Genomic DNA, 20,922 nt, shown 5'->3' with positions numbered 1-20,922 from the left:
CAGACAGCGTTGGTGTACGGTGCTTTTTTCAGGAATATTTTGCTGTTTTTTTTTCATGGATTTTCTGTTTGCACAGTCACATAGTCGCTTTAAGATGTTTTTATTGTTCGTGTTTTTGTTTTTTTGTTTGTTGTGGTTGCACCCGATTCAAGAGCCGAATGGCTCACAGGGCTATACCAAAATAAACTGAACTGAAACTGCGTTGGGGTGGAGGGGGGCGGGAGTTGGGGTGGAGGGGGGCGGGAGTTGGGGTGGAAGGGGCGAGAGTTGGGGTGGAGGGGGCGGGAGTTGGGTTGGAGGGGGCGGGAGTTGGGGTGGAGGGGGGCGGGAGTTGGCGTGGAGGGGGGCGGGGAGTTGGGGTGGAGGGGGGCGGGAGTTGGGGTGGAAGGGGGCGGGAGTTGGGGTGGAGGGGGCGGGAGTTGGGGTGGAGGGGGCGGGAGTTGGCGTGGAGGGGGCGGGAGTTGGCGTGGAGGGGGCGGGAGTTGGGGTGGAGGGAGTGGGAGTTGGGGTGGAGGGGGCGGGAGTTGGGGTGGAGGGGGCGGGAGTTGGGGTGAAGGGGGCGGGGTTGCGCCTTTGTGGGCGTGGCCTGGTCGCCATCACTGAGAGCGAGAGGAGCGGTAGGCCCAAGGCCTCTTCGCAGCTGAAGTCCCCGGCGCTTGGTAACGCGATAAGCTGGTAACCCTGGTAACGTAGTCTGTTAACTTGGTAACGTAGTCTGTGTTAACCTGGTAACGCGATCTCCATGTTAACCTGGTAACCCTGGTAACGTAGTCTGTGTTAACCTGGTAACGTAGTCTGTGTTAACCTGGTAACGCGATCTCCGTGTTAACCTGGTAACGCGATCTCTTAATCTGGTAACGTAGTCTGTGTTAACCTGGTAACGTAGTCTGTGTTAACCTGGTAACGTAGTCTGTGTTAACCCGGTAACGCGATCTCTGTGTTAACCTGGTAACGCGATCTCTGTTAACCTGGTAACGTAGTCTGTGTTATCCTGGTAACGCGATCTCTGTGTTAACCTGGTGACGCTAGCTCTGTGTTAACCTGGTAACGTGATCTCTGTGTTAACCTGGTAACGCGATCTCTGTGTTAACCTGGTAACGCGATCTTTGTGTTAACCTAGTAACGCGATCTCTGTGTTAACCTGGTAACGTGATCTTTGTTAACCTGGTAACGCGATCTTTGTTAACCTGGTAACGTAGTCTGTGTTAACCTGGTAATGCGATCTCTGTTATCCTGGTAACGCGATCTCTGTTAACCTGGTAACGTAGTCTGTGTTATCCTGGTAACGCGATCTCTGTGTTAACCTGGTGACGCTAGCTCTGTGTTAACCTGGTAACGCGATCTCTGTGTTAACCTGGTAACGCGATCTCTGTGTTAACCTAGTAACGCGATCTCTGTGTTAACCTGGTAACGTGATCTTTGTTAACCTGGTAACGCGATCTCTGTGTTAACTTGGTAACGCTAGCTCTGTGTTAACCTGGTAACGCGATCTCTGTGTTAACTTGGTAACGCGATCTATGTGTTAACCTGGTAAAGCGATCTCTGTGTTAACTTGGTAACGTAGTCTGTGTTAACCTGGTAAGGCGATCTCTGTGTAAACCTGGTAACGTAGAGTCTCTGTTAAAATGGTAACTTGAGGTCTCTGTGTTAACATGATAATCTGGACTCTGTGTTAACCTGCTGACGGAGGGTCGCTAAATATAATAAAAGTGAGTTATCTGTGTTAACATGGCAACGTTGGGTCTCTTTTAACCTGCTAACGTAGGGTCTCTGTCAATATAATAGCGTGTGATATCGTTAACATGGTAACGTGATGTATCCTTACTGATAACGTCGCTTCTCTGTTAACCTGGTTACGCACACCTCTCGTGTCATCAATCTGGTAACGCATTCTCCGTGTCGACCTGGTAACGCATTCTATGTTATCTTGGTAACACGGCACATTAGTCATACTCATCGACATGGCTTCAACTCATAGCCTCGCCCCCTTAATGTCGTGGGGGTCACTTACAACAGCCTGTTTCTTGCTTAGCACTCGGAATCAAGGTGTCCATGTCTTATGTTTACAGGGACATGAGGTGGTTTATCATCTCACTGTTTTCGCAGGGGTTTGATACGGAGACAGTCCTTACCACCCAAGCCAGCTGAAGTTATAAACCTGAGAATTCACTTGGGGAATGCGAGGTGGTACGGTGTGGAGCACATATCATTTATATAACACATCGCCACTGATATTTACCAATGAATGAGACCATACCCTTCCTTATTGCTGAGAATTCTTATTTTACCATGACTATAACAGTAAAAAAAATACAAGGTGGCAATCAATACAAACCTGAGCACATGTTTACATTGACAGTTTACAATTGCCACGAGCTGTTAAAGTTGACCTTGTGATGAACATTTCGCTCGGTATCAGTGCTGATGGGAAAGTGCTTTCACCCCCTCCTGTTGTGCAGACCCAAAGGTCACATGAAACAGGGATCTCGCAGGTAGCTTTGTAATATCCAACTTCTGTGGTTTGCTCTGCTCGGCGAGAGTTCAGAATTAGTTATTCGTCTCGTAACTTGAAACTGGCAATGGAAGGGACCGTCTTTTCCTCTCTGTTGTTTGGCGCGATGTCTGATGTTTTGCTGCCCGCATCAAGCGCAGCAAAAACATCTGACATCGTGCCGATCAACACATGGCACAACCCAAAAACACGTCGGAGACGCGCTGGTACGGCACAACCGCAAAACATGTCTTCCTCTACAGCATCTTCCGTCACATTCCCCTTCCTTCCCGTGTCAGCGAGCGGTGACCAGGAAGCCAGTGACTGAGCGATGGCGGCAGCAGTGGCGGTGGCGGCGGCGGTGGGGGGGTCTGTGAACCCGCGGCACGACTTCCCCGCATGGCTTGCGGCTCAAGGCATGAGCATGAGCGTGGCGGAGGCGGTGAATCGCGAGCTCGGCATCGGCGACTACGAGGCGCTGCTGGCGTGCGCCGAGCACTCGCACGTGCGTGCCGAGCTGTTCGCCGCCGCGCGCGAACGCTTGCCCTTCGCCTTCTACGCCGTGTTGCGCCGCGTGGCCGAGGCGTCTGCCCCCACGTGCCGGGACGGCGGTGGCGGCGTCGTGCCGGGCTCGCCGGGTGGTCAAGTGTCGGCGGTGCGGCCGTTCCTGAGCGGCCTCCTGGACGCCATCGTGGTGATGCTCAACAGTCTGAGCCAGGAGCTTCTGCAGTCGGCGGAGCGGTTCACCCGCCTGGAGCCGGCGCTGTACGGCGGCACGCTGGACGACGGCGGAGCGGGGGACGGCGTTACCGTGCAGGATAACGCTGGCTCAGGTGCGCGGCGTTCGACCTCAGCCAGCACCGTCACCGTCAACGTGAGGAGTCGGCTGCAGATTTAGGGCAACGAAGAGCGCGGGTTGTGATATCGGTGGTGGTGGTGTTTAGTTGTAGGGGCCGTGGTGAAAACGTGGGGCACCTAGCGCCGTTTGTAACGTTAGCACCGAGGACACAATTGCAGTCGGCCTTGGTCTCGGCCACACCACTCCATCATGCGCCATTATGACCTTAAAAGGTACTCGCTAAAAGCACTTGCTCCACAATCTATGTAGGATGCACGAAGGATCTTTGTTTCGTGGGTGAATGCCTCTACTACTCACTCGCATGCCCCTCTTGCCCATCTCTCATTTGATATCTATTGTTGAACGTAGAACCTGAACCTTTATGACAGGCGGTTTTACGCTCAACATTCCGCGACGCGTTCCTGTATTTGTAATGTCTGGGTTTAACAATTGGCCAACCAGCGCGAGCAAACTGACCCGCATGACCATCCCCACATGACCACCACTCTGTGTCTTGTGACTCTCGGCCATGCAAACTATCGATCTTTTTCATTCGCATGGATCTTGCTGAAATGTCTGGGCAACTCAAAGCGCTTTACATCGCATCTCAAGCATTCAAAGGCCACCCCCACTGGCAGCGGTCCCTTGTGTGGCACAAAGTGACTTGGGCACCAGTCGGGAGTGATGATTCCCATGCGTAATACTGGCAATTTTTGAATTTGGACAATTTGGATATGATGGTGGCACACAATGGCCTACGCATTTGGATCGTCAGGGATTATTTGGAATGTCAGGGGTACGCTGTGAAACACACGATGTGTAGTAATTACGGTTAACACGCACCGCAGAAGTAACCAGGGAGTCCTGCCGGATTCGAACGGCGGACCTCTGCAACGTCGCTGCCTCTTGGGGTCAGGAAATCTGGCCACGCCTGCGCCGTACCACGCTTTGCCGCGGTGCCGCGTGCTCCAGGCTGCTCGCGTGCGATTTTTTTAGGCCGCTGTTGTGACACCTGGCGTTTGCGCTGACAGAAGCGGGAGATGGTTCGGCCTACGACGGGGCCCACGACGGGGACCACGACGGGGACCACGACGGGCCCCACGACGGGCCCCACGACGGGGCCCACGACTTGACTGAAGCCTCGGGGGAACTGCAGGAGAACTCCGACGCGCAGGACAACAACAGCCTCTGGGAGACGACGAACATCAAGACGGAGCAAGCGTACGAAGGTACGGCATCCAGGGCAGAGAGTGTACGGGCAGTGAGTGTACAGGGCGAGGCGGCAGTGAGTGTACAGGCAGTGAGTGTACAGGCAGAGAGTGTACAGGCAGAGAGTGTACAGGCAGAGAGTGTACAGGGTGAGGCGGCAGTGAGTGTACGGGCAGTGAGTGTACGGGCAGTGAGTGTACAGGGCGAGGTGGCAGTGAGTGTACGGGCAGTGAGTGTACAGGCAGTGAGTGTACAGGTAGTGAGTGTACGGGCAGTGAGTGTACAGGCAGTGAGTGTACAGGCAGTGAGTGTACAGGTAGTGAGTGTACCGGCAGTGAGTGTACAGGCAGTGAGTGTACGGGCAGTGAGTGTACAGGGCGAGGCGGCAGTGAGTGTACGGGCAGTGAGTGTACCGGCAGTGAGTGTACCGGCAGTGAGTGTACAGGCAGTGAGTGTACGGGCAGTGAGTGTACCGGCAGTGAGTGTACAGGCAGTGAGTGTGCGGGCAGTGAGTGTACGGGCAGTGAGTGTACCGGCAGTGAGTGTACAGGCAGTGAGTGTGCGGGCAGTGAGTGTACGGGCAGTGAGTGTACAGGCAGTGAGTGTACAGGGCGAGGCGGCAGTGAGTGTACAGGCAGTGAGTCTACGGGCAGTGAGTGTACCGGCAGTGAGTGTGCGGGCAGCGAGTGTACGGGCAGCGAGTGTACGGGCAGTGAGTGTACGGGCAGTGAGTGTACAGGCAGTGAGTGTACGGGCAGCGAGTGTACGGGCAGTGAGTGTACGGGCAGTAAGTGTACAGGCAGTGAGTGTACAGGCAGTGAGTGTACCGGCAGTGAGTGTGCGGGCAGTGAGTGTGCGGGCAGCGAGTGTACGGGCAGCGAGTGTGCGGGCAGTGAGTGTACGGTCAGTGAGTGTACAGGCAGTGAGTGTGCGGGCAGTGAATGTACCGGCAGTGAGTGTACAGGCAGTGAGTGTACAGGCAGTGAGTGTACAGGCAGTGAGTGTACGGTCAGTGAGTGTACAGGCAGTGAGTGTACGGGCAGTGAGTGTACGGGGCGAGGCGGCAGTGAGTGTACAGGCAGTGAGTGTACAGGCAGTGAGTGTACGGGCAGTGAGTGTACAGGCAGTGAGTGTACGGGCAGTGAGTGTACGGGCAGTGAGTGTACAGGGCGAGACGACAGTGAGTGTACGGGCAGTGAGTGTACAGGCAGTGAGTGTACAGGCAGCGAGTGTACAGATAGCGAGTGTACAGGCAGTGAGTGTACAGGCAGTGAGTCAGTCGTCAACCTTGATGATGGAGGAAGAAAAAACACGTCGTAAATTTTTATCCGGTTTACGTTGTCGGCGACATCTAGGCACGGGACAGAATCCGTTTACGGACTCACGCAGAGCATTGCAACACTTAGCGTTGGAGAACGGCCTGCAGAATCGGAGTTCTCGGAGCTACCTCTGAGATCCCCACGACCTCTGTTTCACATAGTAGGGGGTAGCACTGTTTTGTCCACCGTGCCACTGAGAGTGATGCTCATCCCGTTGTTGAATTTACAGAGCTAGAATTTATGCACTGGAAAGCCAAATTTCTCCTTTGTTTTTTTTAGCAGGTGTTGACCAAGACCATCAACTCACTGCCCTTGAGAACCCAGTTTTAGTCACCGGCAGTACCAACTCTGCGCTCGGACCCCTGTGCCACCCGGCCTCTTGAATTTCCATTTCACGGGTTTCTCATCCACAGAAAGTGTGGTTCATTGTCGGCCTACACAGAGCTCTTGTTGATTGGCTAGATCGAACTAAGCGAAGTGTGATCTGTGACCCAGAGCTGGAAGACTGGCACGTGGAGGGAGACACCGGGGTGGGAGAAGAGAGCGACGACGGTGAAGCCAACTGGGACGTGGACGTGAAGGCGGACGACATGAAGAACGCCGGCAACGCGTGTAAACACTCTCTGCCCGCACACTCTGCCCGCACACTCTCTGCCCGCACACTCTCTGCCCGCACACTCCCTGCCCGCACACTCTCTGCCCGCACACTCTGTCAGGTCGCGAGACGCGATTTTTATTCCGACTTATTGAATCTTGACCTGCAGATGCCTGGCGCAGTTTCAAGCAACACATCTAATTGTGGCCAAATGAGAATTGTTTTTCAACTCACCGGTGAGTGAGCTGAAACAATAATATCTCACATTTTCATTCCTTTGGCTGCGTCGGGTTGGTGGAGGTTCTGAACGACACGAATTTGAGCAGGCCATTACATGGCCATAACCGCACTAAATCAATTGTGAAATCGTAACCTCGGCTGCCAACACCTACGCGCTCGGGTGAAGATTATCATCCGAGACTGAGCTCGCGGTCAAGTGGGCTCTGCGCTTCTCTCTTTGCAGGTGACTTGAAAAAAGAGGGCAGCGAGCCCCTGCGCCACGCGGCCGACGGGGGGACCCCTCCACACGGCCCGGCGAGGAAGGCCCCGGCACCCCGGGGGTTCCCGGCGTGGCGGCCGTTCGCCGGCGCCGCGGGGGAGGGAGGGAGCGGCCGTGCGGGCGTGCGCCAGCGCGCCTCGGCTAACGGCTCGGAGTCGCGGACCGTGGGGGGCGGCGGAGGCGGCAGCGGCGACGACGGAGCGGCGCTCGGATGGCTCCCGTGCGAGCGGCGGGAGCTGCACGCGTGCCCGAGCGCGCGCAGCCTGTCGGCGTCCGGCAACGCGAGCCAGCAGCGATGTGAGCGTGCGTCCACCCAGAGGCGCGACGCGCTCGCGTGCTGCCCCTCTCACCACGACGATCACGCTTTTGCGTTCGCGATGGAGCCACCGTCCCTGACGCCAGGGATTGTGGGGAGGGAGGGTGGGGGGGGGGGCACTTCGGGCGGCGATTTACACGCGCTAATCGACTTGCATGACGCAGCGTCGCCAAACAAATACCATTGAAAAAATTACACGTGATAGCTGCTAAATTTGGATGTGAGATTTGTTCTTAAACTTACCGGTGAGCTGCAACAAGTGATAATCGGCATGTTGAACGCTTGTACACGCGGCCACTTAATTCACTTGGCCGTGTTGGGTGTGTGAGAGTGTCTCACGGCACAAATTGGGCCGTATCATTGCTACGCGGCTTAACCAAAAAAAAAATCCAATGATGAAACGCATCGAGTGCGAGACCCCCGCCAAACGCGCGATGGGTACTGGGCACGCCGCCACGTAGCTTTGCATTCTAACCCCTTCCCCCCGTCTTTTTCCCAGCCGCCGAGTGGGCGGAGCCCCGGGGCTGGTACGGCTTCACCTACTCCCAGCTGCCGGGCCCCGCCGGCGCCCAGTTCAGCGCGGGGGACCTGGAGCCGCATGGCACGCGGGGGGGGGCGGCGCCGACCCCCTCGCACCCCACGCGCGGCGACGCGGCCGGCGGCGGTGGCAGCCGGGCGAAGAAGGCGGCAGCGACGGCGCAGCATGGCGGGCGGTGCGGGCAGCTGCAGTGCCACGTGTGCCGGGCTAGCTTCCGCTACCAGTGCTTGCTGGCGTTGCACATGCGCAAGCACACGGGCGAGAAGCCCTTCTCCTGCGAGCTGTGCGGCAAGACCTTCTCGCTGTCGCACAACCTGTCGCGGCACAAGCGTATCCACCGCGGCGAGACGTTCGCGTGCGAGGTGTGCGGCAAGCACTTCTCGCGCTTCTACATGCTGGCGCACCACAAGAAGGAGATGCACACCCTGAAGCCTCTGGGGGAGGCCGCTGGGGAGGAGCAGCACGGAGTGTTCGAGGGATGAGCCGCCGCTTTGCCGCGCTCTTTTCGCTGGGATTTTCGACCGCGGTCCAGGCCGCGGCAACGCGGAGGCCCGCACCGTGGTAGGGCGCATTAAGAGTTGTTGCTCCGAGCCGGTGACTTTGATCCGGTGAACTGTAGTCGCGCTGGGAGCTGCTTTGGTGCAGAGAGGTCATCTTTTTAATTCCTTTTTTCATAGGTTTGTCATTTAGACTTTTTGCTCGGGTCGTGTTTTCGTGAGGCAGAGTCGGAAGGTGACGTGGAAGTGCTCGCGGTCAGCGTCGTTGGTAAACGTTCACCGAGCTTGCATCACGGCCTTCGCCGCTGGGGGCAAACTATCTGCCGTGGCGGACGTTACGTGCCGAATTAATGTGTTTTTTTTATCGATCGCAGTTGGCGGCGTGAAAGGGAAATTGCCACTTCCAACATAACAAGAGTCTGTCTGTCTGTGGACACGATGAAGTATTGGCCAATGTATGAGCTGTGTGACCGGTAGGAGACAGCAAATGACAAGGATTTATCCCCATTCATAAACCAAATAAATGACCGCACCGAGTTTGCCACGATCTCTACAGCAAGGATCGAGCGAGACGACTCCGGTCGCTGCCGCGTGCGCAATGGCGGCGGCAATGGCGGCGGCAATGGCGGCGTCTTTCACGGACTCGGGGAACGATGGAGAGGGTGCGCGTTTTGTGTTTTTGACCGAGCGGTCTGCGAAATTTTGTTTCTGTCGTTGCAATAAGCACAGCGAGTGAAAACCAAACAAACCGTGGTGCATGCAAGCTTAATGTCCGTGGGTGCCAAGAAATCTTTTATATTATGTTCCACACACGCACGCACGCGCGCGCGCCACGTTGTGATGATGCGAGGGGCACGACGTTAGACGCAAGGGTTTGTGAAGCCTGTGCTCGTCCAGGGCTCGTAGAAACGCTGGAGTCCAGGGGGTGAATGTAGTGAATCGAAATCCCGCGGTGTATGTGTGTGTGTATAGTCGGTGATGAAGCGGTGAGGGTGGCAGCCGCTGCTTGTTGCTTACACACTTGTCTGCCATGCAAATATAACTTGAGGGATGCAAACATGGACGGGGCTCGAGAGATTTTTATGCGCGAATGTGCTCCGTTGCGGCCCGGCGCGTGTCCCGTCGCGAATCGAGGCCTTCGCGGAAACGCTCGCCCTGTGCCGAGCCGTCGCCACGCCGCAGCGCACCAGCGGCTTCCCGGCACGCCCTGCCGGCGCGTTCTCCTCGCTGCTCCGCGTCGGTCCCCGCCACCCACCTTCGACTCGTGATCCCCACTCCTCCCCCCGATGGCCGTCGCCCGACAGCGGAGGCGAGTGGATCCCCACCGCGGTGGTGGGGATCCACTCGCGGGAGCAGTCGCAAACGGGAACGCGCGTGGCTTCGCCCGTCCTCTCTCTCTCTCTCTCCCCCCCCCGCGATTCGCACCACGTTTACGGTTGTCGCCTTTATTATAAAGATGATGATGATAATAAGCAATTCGCACATTTTAGCATCGGTGCTATGGTTCTTTATGGCGCATAGGTGGTGATCATGAAGGAAGGCGCCGCCCCATGGGTTTCACAGATGCAGCCTTCCGGAGTGTTCCCGACGGGGGGGGGGGGGGGGGTGAGGTCGCCGTGCGTATTCCCAAGTGAGCAATTTGCGGTGTAACCTGTCAAATTTGGACCGTGACACGGGTACACAATGGACTACTCTTGCGAATGTCAGGGGATCTTTTAATGTCCACTGTGAGGCAGACGGCGCCTGGTATTCGCGCGGTTATTACACTGCTGTACTTACCAGATGTAATGACCAGACCACGCCTGGCATGTTTGTATTTGTACGCTGTAATAACCAGGCGCCTGGCAATTGGTTAATACACCGTTGTATTACCAGGGGCGAATCTCCACAATGTTACGACGAATGCGTTTTATCCGCCAATTTGTACAATGTGCGTACAACTAATGAGCCTTATTGAACCCAGAGACCGGGTTTGCATAATCGCCACGGGTAAAATGGCAACTCGCTGGTATCGTACAACGTGAAGTAATAAACACAGCCACGTGCAGCTACGTTGGGGGCAGCAGACAGGGTGAGGTATTTGGGAATACGGAATTCCACAGCCTGTGATGGAAGGAACTCTTTAGCATGGCAGGCAACATTTTACACGTGCGACGACTCGAGCGAGGGTTATAAGAAGTCGGGGGTAAAGGAGATGATGGGAAGGAATTCCAATGTGGAGCAGTGCGAGGAGGTGGGGGTGGTCGGACAGGAGGAGGCCCGGCAATATCGTGGTTGAACACTGCGAAAGGAAACAGACAATCTGGCAGAAGGGTCCATAATACAGGTTTTTTGGGTTAGATCAATATAAATGTCGTTAAATCTGCCACCAGCCGACACAGCCAATTAGCAAGGTTTGTCACGTTACTAGTACAGCACACCCGTGTGTTTGGGAGTAAAACCACTATGACATTTACAATTCGCTAGTAATTGCAGCTAGCATCATCAGGCGACAGCGTGCGTGTTAAACCAGCAGAAGGGGTTTCTTGACGCCGCCAACGGCGGCGATGTCCGGGGTGCACGGGAACGATAATTGTGGTCGTCGCGATAAGAGGACCAGGATGCGACTTTGTAGATACGGGCCCTCTGATTCAGTATTCATGCCGCTTTGAATGTCGCCATCAGCCCTCGTGTGCTGATGCCGACGTGGCACCGAACCGCTGATTTTTTCCTCCCCTTTTCGGTTTATCGAAGTTGGGGCCGTCCTGTTGTGCGCGTGACCCCGCAGTGTTGCTCGCTCGCCAGGTGAGTACCTTCATAAACGGGTTCCCGGTTTATAAAGCAACTCGCAATGGCCGCGCGCTGCTGCCGAAACGTGTCTAGTGCTCCCCGTCTGCCTCTCTCCGTGAGTTTGCGCCAGCGTCGTAGGTCGCTCACTCGCTCTATTCATGTTTCGTATGGATTAATAGTGGCAGATTACAGATGTAATTTTAGATTTGTTATCCACTCGGTTGTCTGTTTGGAAGCAGAGTGGATCTCTCGTCCATTCCTGCTTTAAATGAGTGAAGGCAACAGCAGGAGAGTCTTTATAATGTGGGTCGATGGTTTGGGATTCGTGGCCGCACTCGCATACCGCCGAATCTTTGATGCGCCATTTGTGCATCGGGTGGCCGCATCGGCCACATGCCCCGGTCCTGATTCGGTTAATGGTCGACCATTGGCGGTGTGGAAGATTGAAACGGGATGTTAATTTTTGACATCGGGCGCAGTCCAGACTCCCTTCTATCTCTCGACTCCATTTGTATTTGTGGCTTGGAACGAGGCTGCTGTGATCCAGAATGGATAGCGTGATTTTAGGTGGATCAGCGGCGCTGGGTTTATATTCCAACGTGCCGGAAGGCGCGGGTTGACGATAATTTTTTGGTACTCCCGGATGGGATTTGTGGCGGAGCGAGGTGGGTGAACACCGGGAGCCGCTGGGTCGGCGTCTACTTCAGCGTACCCGAGATGGCACGCATTGCAATGGTCAGCTGTGTGTCGATAACTCGAGTGCGAGAGCACTGCGTCCCCACACGGGTGAGCAATACTCTCCACGTCGAATACACGAGGGCGAGCGTGGCAGTCCTTAGTGTTCGCGCATCACAGCCCCAACTAGTTCCCGCTCGCTCGCTCGCTCGCTCTCAGACGAGGACCATGATGTCGTCGAGCGGCTTGCGCGCGAGGTTGGGCACGGTGGCGCCGCGCGCGGGGAAACCCACGGGCAGCAGCATCAGCAGCTTCTCATTGTCCGGGCGGCGGAGGAGCTCCCGGAGTCGCGCGCCACAGTTCAGCGGCGTGGACGTCAGCGTCGCCAGCCCCACGTTCTGCGCAGCGGCGTGGGGGGGCCAAGGGGGACACGATTTAAACGGATCAAACGAAAAGCTTCCGAGCCGCAGAAATCAAAACGGTTTGGAAGACATTACGATCGGGAACGTGGGGATCACGGCTCGGCACAACTGCCAGGGATGTTGCCAAAAAACCTCGCCGCCGCCACCACCAGCGTGGACAGAGATGGGTCAAGGCAGATGCGTTCACATCTCCCTCGAATGGCAGCGGGCAGCTAGAGACTCGGCGTGGGGACGTGGGGCTACTCGCGACATTGCGGCGGGCCACGGAGCGTGGAGTGTCTTGTTGGCACGTCGGCTCCTGCAGGTGCCGTGCGCGGGAGGAGCTTGCCAGGATCGGGCTACATCATCATGTGCCATGGTCCATCCACTGCTGGCAGGTGCCACATACAATAATGGAAAAAAAGTATTTGATCCCCTGCTGATTTTGTACGTTTGCCCACTGACAAAGAAATGATCAGTCTATAATATTAATGGTTGGTTTATTTGAACAGTGAGAGACAGAATAACAACAAAAAAATCCAGAAAAACGCATGTCAAAAATGTTATAAATTGAATTGCATTTTAATTAGGGAAATAAGTATTTGACCCCTCTGCAAAACATGACTTAGTACTTGGTGGCAAAACCCTTGTTGGCAATCAGAGGTCAGACGTTTCTTGTAGTTGGCCACCAGGTTTGCACACATCTCAGGAGGGATTTTGTCCCACTCTTCTATGCAGATCTTCTCCAAGTCATTAAGGTTTCGAGGCTGACGTTTGGCAATCGAACCTTCAGCTCCCTCCACAGGTTTTCTATGGGATTAAGGTCTGGAGACTGGCTAGGCCACTCCAGGACCTTAATGTGCTTCTTCTTGAGCCACTCCTTTGTTGCCTTGGCCGTGTGTTTTGGGTCATTGTCATGCTGGAATACCCATCCACGACCCATTTTCAATGCCCTGGCTGAGGGAAGGAGGTTCTCACCAAAGATTTGACGGTACATGGCCCCGTCCATCGTCCCTTTGATGTGGTGAAGTTGTCCTGTCCCCTTAGCAGAAAAACACCCCCCCAAAGCATGTTTCCACCTCCATGTTTGACGGTGGGGATGGTGTTCTTGGGGTCATAGGCAGCATTCCTCCTCCTCCAAACACGGCGAGTTGAGTTGATGCCAAAGAGCTCCATTTTGGTCTCATCTGACCACAACACTTTCACCCAGTTGTCCTCTGAATAATTCAGATGTTCATTGGAAACTTCAGACGGGCATGTATATGTGCTTTCTTGAGCAGGGGCACCTTGCGGGCGCTGCAGGATTTCCGTCCTTCACGGCGTAGTGTGTTACCAATTGTTTTCTTGGTGACTATGGTCCCAGCTGCCTTGAGATCATTGACAAGATCCTCCCGTGTAGTTCTGGGCTGATTCCTCACCGTTCTCATGATCATTGTAACTCCACGAGGTGAGATCTTGCATGGAGCCCCAGGCCCAGGGAGATTGACAGTTATTTTGTGTTTCTTCCATTTGCGAATAATCGCACCAACTGTTGTCACCTTCTCACCAAGCAGCTTGGCAATGGTCTTGTAGCCCATTCCAGCCTTGTGTAGGTCTACAATCTTGTCCCTGACATCCTTGGAGAGCTCTTTAGTCTTGGCCATGGTGGAGTTTGGAATCTGATTGATTGATTGCTTCTGTGGACAGGTGTCTTTTATACAGGTAACAAGCTGAGATTAGGAGCACCCCCTTTAAGAATGTGCTCTTAATCTCAGCTCGTTATCTGTATAAAATACACCTGGGAGCCAGAAATCTTTCTGATTGAGAGGGGGTCAAATACTTATTTCCCTCATTAAAATGCAAATCAATTTATAACACTTTTGACCTGCGTTTTTCTGGATTTTGTTGTTGCTATTCTTGTCTCTCACTGTTCAAATAAACCTACCATTAAAATTATAGACTGATCATTTCTTTGTCAGTGGGCAAACGTACAAAATCAGCAGGGGATCAAATACTTTTTTCCCCTCCCTGTAACTTGATAAACAGAGGACTGTGTGGTGGCAGGACAACGAGACCAAGGAGAAGTGCGTAAACACCAAATGATCATTACGCTGTAAAATAAACAAAGCTTCCTTCCCCTCTTTGTTAAAGCAAACTGCGTTTGCTTTAACAGCTAATACTGCCATCTCGCAACCTTGGCGGATGTGCAAGGGATCTCGCAACCTTGGCGGATGTGCAAGGGATCTCGCAACCTTGGCGGATGTGCAAGGGATCGACAGCTGACGTGGTGGTCGTCGTCGCCCGAGTGTGCCCCCGTTTTGAGGTCGCACCGCCACCCCCGTCCTCACCTGCAGGGCTGCCAGCAGGATGCCGCACGCAATGGATGTGCTGATCTCGTTGTAGTAGTGAACCACGCGGCTCCCGTCGTGGGGCCGCGTGCCGTACACCTGCTTGAACACCACGATGAGGTACGGGGCCGTCTCCAGGTAGGGCTTCTGCCAGGACAGGCTGGGTAGGTAGACAACACAAAGATCCCCCCCCTGTATTGCCATACCATTGAGTGAAAGAAGTTCGTCCATACAATTATTAGCCGTATAGCCTTCAACAGACTGTTGGGGTAAATGTTGTTCGCGAGCACCTCGGGAGACCGGCATGGCACACGAGGGGGTGGGTGGCCATCACCACACCTGACGGCCTTTGTCTCCCCAGTGGTGATATTTACACACCGCACCAGGTACTCATTTAAACATTAATAACTTTTTATTTTACCAGGTAAGGCCCACTGAGCTATGTAGCTCTTTTTCAGAAGCGACCTGGCGACAAATGATAGCTCAACGAAGTGGCTTTTCACATGGAAATATTTCGCATGGAGGGAAAAAACCGGAGGGCCCAAAAAAAATCGATAAAGGCATCAGGGTCGATTCGAACCTACTACGACCTATATACAAGGCGATGCAGATAACATCTCGCCACTGCGAGGCTGAGTCGAACTAGGAGATGTCCAGGACCGGTTCAGATAATCGTCACTGGTGTTGGCAGCGAGTGGGAATCGAAGCGCAGTGCGCTCACCGTTGCGTCACCGCTCCTGCGCACGCAGGGCACAGCCTCGACCACTCCACAGTAAGCGAGTCGTGTTCGGTGATGCTGCTGCTGCGTTGGCAGCGGTGCTCAAGCGCCAACAAAAACAATCGACCCGTGCGTCAGCGACGGCACCGCATGTGCGTGCGCGTGCGTGTGGCCTTGAAAAGGGGAAAAAAACGTTAAAGGATGATGTTTCGAACAATGAGCCCCTATATATAAACCGCATGTGGAGATGTTGGTTACAAAACAACGACTGTAAGGTCGTGAGGTCGAATCCAGGCCAGGCGTTCACTCGGCCTTTCATCCCTTCGGGGTCGATACAATGTGTACCACCATGGTGACGAGGGTGTACACCCGGCAATGAACCAGTGGAAAATAAAAAATAAAACATCAAAACACTCTGCGCAGCTGAGCTCCGTATAAAGCGGTGTTCTTCATTGCAAGGCCCGCAGGTGGCCCCAGGTGGCCTTCAGTGCAGCCCCTGACTTGCGGTCCTCCCGTGACAATACACAAAGAGTGAAACGCAGTCCCCCTCAATCATCATTGTCGTGCTGTTGTCACAAACCCCTCTCCCACCCCCAATGGTTTCGATTGTATGGCTGCACCCTCACATACTGGAGAAAGTGGGGGGACCCCCTTCTGAAAGTTAGTGAAGAACATTGGGTTAAAGTAGGCTCTGCATAGAGTATTCCCCGCATCAAGTACGCCCCGCATAGAGTACGCACTGTATAGAGTACGCCCCGTATAGAGTACGCCCCGCATAGAGTACGCCCTGTATAGAGTACGCCCTGTATAGAGTACGCCCTGTATAGAATATGCCCCGCATAGAGTACGCCCTGCATCGAGTATGTGATTCCATGGCCGCGGAGCAACTCCGCAAGCGCCGCGACTCCCCCCTGGTCCCCACCCTAAGCAAACACCCGCAGCGCACACACGTAGTGTCCTGGTGGGGGATCGCCTGGCGCAACGGGTTTTCATCCGAAGGGTCACTAGGAGGAAAGTCCCACGGTTTCCCGGTGCCAGGAAATTGGCCGACCCTCCCAGGACAGGTCACATTGCGGTGCCCCTAAATTGGCTTCAAATTGTCTGGGCGCAGAAAGGCAAAGGGTCACTGAGCCAACCGCAATAAGTTATTCACGACATTGGGGGGAGGGGGACTGAGGGTGGAATATTAAGCAAGAAGAGCATGAGGTCAGGAGAATCGCAGCGCCACTGCCGCCCCCCCATCTCGGCCCCCATACCGAATACACACTCGCAGGGTGTGTGTTCGCCAGCCAGGCGCTCTTCCAGACAACGGGCAACGAGAGACAATCGGTGATGGGCGTCGCCGTGGCAGTAGACGGACACGTTAACATGAGGACGGCGCAGGTAAGCGCACGATTGGCTGCGAGGTACAACATCACCCTGGGCCTTTGAAGTTAGGAGAATAGCCCAGGCAGGAAAAGCAACAAGTGCAACAACGATCACAGATAAGCGTACGATTGGCCACGCGGTACGACCTCACCCCGGGCCTTTGAAGTTAAGTGAATAAAAAGAGTAGCCCGGGGCCATTTTCACTTTTTCCTTCGACCTAACGACTTGGCCGCCAAGACCCGCTCCCTGCCCTCTCGAGCCGCTCGCAGCATACGTGTGACGCCAGCGAGTGCAGCCTCGAGGTACGTGGCACGACGTGCGAGTAACGGGGCATGTAGGCAGCGCTAGGCTAGGCTCTTATCGCAAAATATTCCCCCCCCCCAGGTAGGGGGTATTTGCGCCGCGAATAAACGCTAGTACAGAACATCGGTGTGGTGTCCGCGATTTGCGTGTGGTGCGGCCGCGTGGGGAGACGGTGTGCGCGGGACAGCGAGCGCGGAGCCGCAGCGTGTGCGCGCGTGCCGGGGGATAATCGCCCACGGGTGCGTTCGCGGCTTTACGTTAGCGTTGGCTGCAGTGCGCACGGGTGAGTGTGAGCTAACTCCGTACGGCGGTAAGCCAGCAGTTTAGCTATGTCCCTCCGAGAGGGCGCGAGCGCGGGGGGGCCAATCACTCGATTGGCGGGGGCCCGGCTGGAGCCGATCGATGCGGTGGAGGAGGGAGTGGAAGGGGCGGACGACGCGCCCCACCTGCCCAGCGAGGGCGGTAGGGTGGACGTCGGCCCCCACAAGTACGCCCCGTATAGAGTACGCTCCTGCTGCTGCTCAATTTGATTCACAGCCCGAACCGATGAGAGCTGCCCCCCTCTCCTCGGCACGATGAGCGGACTCGCGCTACGACGTCTCCACACGCACGCAAGGCGGGCGGGGGGGGGGGGGGCGGGCGGGGAGGTAACCCCCAGTGGCAGCTGTCCCCACGTGCCTGCGCGAGAGGCGGTGGACGTCGCGCACCCAGCGGGCGCCCATGCGCCGCTGGTAGTTCACCTCCTCCTCGGCCTCCACGGCGAGACGCACGCGCCGCTTTGTGGCGGCGTCGCGCACCACCACGAAGGTCCACGGCTCCGTGTGAGCCCCGCTCGGGGATGAGCCTGCTCCCACCGGGGGTGGAGGAGAGATATTGGTGGGGGTAGGGAGACATTGGTGGGGGGGGGGGGCACTGGGGAGGGGAGGCAGGGGTGGGTGGAGGCATAGGGAGGGCGTGGGGCATGGGAGACTGGGGGGTGGGGGGCTTTGGTAGGGGAGACACTGGGTTGGTGGGGTGAGTTGAGGCGTGGGGCTGGGGTGGGAGACGAAGCCATTCAGAACTCTTGCAGAGCAGTGAACCCCTCGAGGGGGATCTCAAGGATATCCTCTCTGCGGGCCGCAGTAGTAGCGAGTTTGACGGTCTCAGCCTGGTTACCAATGGGGCCGTCCATAAATGACGTCACGCGATTTTGGACGATTTTTGACCCCCTCCCCCCTTCGTCACACGGCGTCACAAAAAGTCAGACCCCCCTCAAAATATGACATCACAAAAAATATAGAAAACATGCTTCAAATCGCTTTAAACTGTTGTCAATGCAGTGCGTGTTTAATGTGGCGCTGCATTATGATGTTGTAGGAGAAAACATTTATCAAAAAGTCTATTTAATTAAGTAGAACGTGTTGTCTATATTTATTTAAAGTTGCGCATTTTGATGTGACGTCACATTTCTCACCCCCCCCCCCCGTCACACATCGTCAGAAAGTCTGACCCCTCCCCCACCCCTAGGTGCGTGACGTCATTTATAGACGGCCTCCAATGACTGCCCACGGACAAAATGATTGCACGCTTAATATGTCAAAACTCCAGCTCGCAGAAAAAACATCGATTGTCTCGCGGCCCCTACCGTGTGGGATCAGACAGGACGGTCGAACAGGAAGGGATCTCAGAGGTAGCCCTGTGATATCCGATTCCGCGGACTGTTCTCGAACAACACGAAGGGCTGCACCGTTCTGCGAGAATTCCGAATGGAATCTTTGTCTCGTGATTTAACACGAACACTGTCCTCATAATACGAATACTCTTTGACGTATACAGCGTCTTGGTAAGGCCATCATCTCCAGCCGCTCTATCCCAGCGGTGGCCAATCCGGGTATCGCGATCCACGGGTGGGATGATCGCGAAAGATGTCGTGGGTCTCAGGAGAAACAATAACAGGCACCGCGAACATCGGCTGGGAGCAATTCCCATTACGGCTGAGGATGGTCCGAGGAAGCGGATATCCCAGAGCTACATCTGAGATCGCTTTTTGTTTTGTTTGTTGTCCTCCCGCACCTCCGATTTCCACCATCGGCTACGTACGGTGCTAAAGAAGGTCAACATACACCAGAATCCAATTTTTTTATATCCTGGAGGAATCCGATGAGCTATGAAGCGCTTTATCCACAGATGCCCAGTGTGCTCCGAATGCTGCATCACGCGGTCCAATCCACCCGGGGGGGGTGGTAGGGGTGGTGGGGGTGGTGGGGGTGGTGGGGGTGGTGGGGTGGTGGGGGTTGTGGGGTCACGGGGCTGTTTGGGGGGCGATCGTAGAGACACCACCGGAGTGGACCCCTTCTCTGCCGCGTGGGTGCAATTGGCCACCGCTGCGCTCGAGGGAACAAACCGCCCGGCACTCGCGGCCGTAGGGGCCACGTGGGGCACGCGCGCGCACCGGCCGTGCGGACGACGTTCTGGATCACAGCCAGCGGCACGGGCTCGGCGCTGAAGTGGCGGACCGAGCGCCGCGCGTCCATCAGCTCGTAGAATTCCCGCGAGCGACGCAGCATGTCCGCCTCGCCGTGCCGCGGCAGCGAGAAGGGGATGGAGCCCGCCTCCCCCACCTCGTCACCCTCCTCCACCTCGTCACCCTCCACCACCTCGTCACCCTCCTCCTCGTCAGCCTCCTCGGCGGGCCCTGTAGCCGCGGCACGAATCGTGGTTAGAGACGCGCTGCTGCTGCTGCTCGTGGCCGTGCTGCTGATATGCAGACAGCAGCAGCGAGGCTTCCTGGATCACAAAAGACAAAGATTCCCCGTGTAGCCTTAACAGACTGTTGGGGCAAGTGCTGTTAGCGAGTAGCACCAATGAAAGGCCGGAACGGCACACGAGGGGGTGGGTTGCCAGCACCACGCCCGGCCGCCTTTGTCTCCCTAGCGGCGATGTTTACTACACACCGCACCAGGTACTCATTTGAGGCTGAGTCGACCTAGGGGAAGCCTAGGACCGATTCAGATAATCGTCACCGGTGTTGGCCGTGAGCAGAAATCGAACCCGGGTCTCCAGGTTCGTAGCGCAGCGCAGCGCTAACCGCTGCACCACCGCTCCTCACACTCCACAATCTTCCTCTGGAGTGTGAGGGGTGGCCATCTCCCGGCTCGCCAGGGCTTTCCCTTCTTGCGTACAATGGCAGCAGCAGCAGCAATGTGTCTCACGAGCTCGATGCCAATGTCTCCGTGTCACAACTCCGACTGTATTACATTTATAAAAGTTTTGCTGGCTGGCTGCCTGGCCGCGACGGACGGACGGTCAAGTCCAAAGGATGGGCGCGTTGCGGGACTCACTGAAACCAAAGTTGTGCGCACTGCTCTCGGGGTCTCTACGTGTGCGACAAACCGGTATTAACCGGTTTCCCCCATGCGATTACCGGTTACGCAGCGCACCTATATCAAGCGCGTGTTGGAGCCGCGACTCGCCCTCGGTTTTCTCCTTCGCCGGGTCAGTGTCGTCGACCAAGTCGTCGCCTGCCCAGACCTCCATCCTTCCTCCTCCCCTCGTCCTCCTCCTCCTCGTCGTCGTCCGCGTCTCCCCTCCGGACGAACTGCGAGGCGGCCTCCCCAGGGCCCATCCCAGCAGGAGGCACGCGGCGAGGAGGAGGAGGAGGGGAGCCGAGAGCGAGGAGGTGAGGGGCAGCTCCCACCACGACATCGGGGCACCTGCCGAGGACTCTCCCTAACCTCCCTTCTCCTGGATTGGGGGGCACTTACACACGATGCTATGCCCCCCACCCACCCACCCACCACCACCCACCCACCCACCACCACCACCCCACGTGGCAAACTGAACCGACCGTGGCGACGGAAGTCGAGTACGCAGCAACGTCTCAGGCGCGGAGAGATCTCCGTGACGGGCCGCAGCTGCTGCTGCTGCTGAGTGGCGTCCTCGCTACGGCTCGACAGGCGCGGACAGAAGCCACCCGCCCCGCCCCCGCCTGCCCCCCCCTGCCCCTGCCCCCCCCTGCCCCTGCCCCCCCCTGCCCCTGCCCCCCCCTGCCCCTGCCCCCCCCTGCCCCTGCCCCCCCCT

General features: G+C 56.1%; 2 protein-coding genes across 8 annotated transcripts; one reads left to right on the top strand and one right to left on the bottom strand.

Annotated features, from left to right (window-relative positions):
- The first annotated feature begins 561 nt into the window (after positions 1-561).
- Positions 562-9,363, top strand: LOC116953848 (uncharacterized). Of its 7 annotated transcripts, XM_076051915.1 has the most exons (7): positions 567-659; positions 2,107-2,187; positions 2,791-3,324; positions 4,361-4,558; positions 6,353-6,469; positions 6,916-7,248; positions 7,767-9,363. In XM_076051915.1, exons 3-7 carry the CDS (start codon positions 2,823-2,825, stop codon positions 8,285-8,287), a joined length of 1,671 nt encoding a protein of 556 aa, XP_075908030.1. In that variant the 5' UTR covers positions 567-659; positions 2,107-2,187; positions 2,791-2,822; the 3' UTR covers positions 8,288-9,363. The 7 variants fall into 7 exon arrangements, with proteins under 7 accessions (XP_032830000.1, XP_075908030.1, XP_032829999.1 ...); XM_032974109.1 differs by lacking the exon at positions 2,107-2,187 and having other exon boundaries at positions 562-659; XM_032974108.2 differs by having other exon boundaries at positions 2,107-3,324.
- A 368-nt stretch (positions 9,364-9,731) lies between these two features.
- IYD (iodotyrosine deiodinase) lies at positions 9,732-20,628 on the bottom strand. The gene is made up of 5 exons (XM_032974112.2): positions 20,283-20,628; positions 19,295-19,537; positions 17,542-17,707; positions 14,475-14,634; positions 9,732-12,144 (listed from the first exon to the last, which is right to left on the bottom strand). The coding sequence occupies exons 1-5, from the start codon at positions 20,545-20,547 to the stop codon at positions 11,962-11,964; spliced, it is 1,017 nt and encodes a 338-aa protein (XP_032830003.1). The 5' UTR covers positions 20,548-20,628; the 3' UTR covers positions 9,732-11,961.
- Between the last annotated feature and the right edge of the window lie 294 nt (positions 20,629-20,922).

This window comes from Petromyzon marinus, chromosome 53 (assembly GCF_048934315.1).
Source record: "Petromyzon marinus isolate PM22_M1 ecotype Great Lakes invasive population chromosome 53, UKy_Petmar_22M1.pri1.0, whole genome shotgun sequence".
Lineage (NCBI taxonomy): Eukaryota > Metazoa > Chordata > Hyperoartia > Petromyzontiformes > Petromyzontidae > Petromyzon > Petromyzon marinus.
The sequence above is the reverse complement of the archived record's forward strand: the minus strand, read 5'-3'. Positions and strand labels throughout refer to the sequence as shown.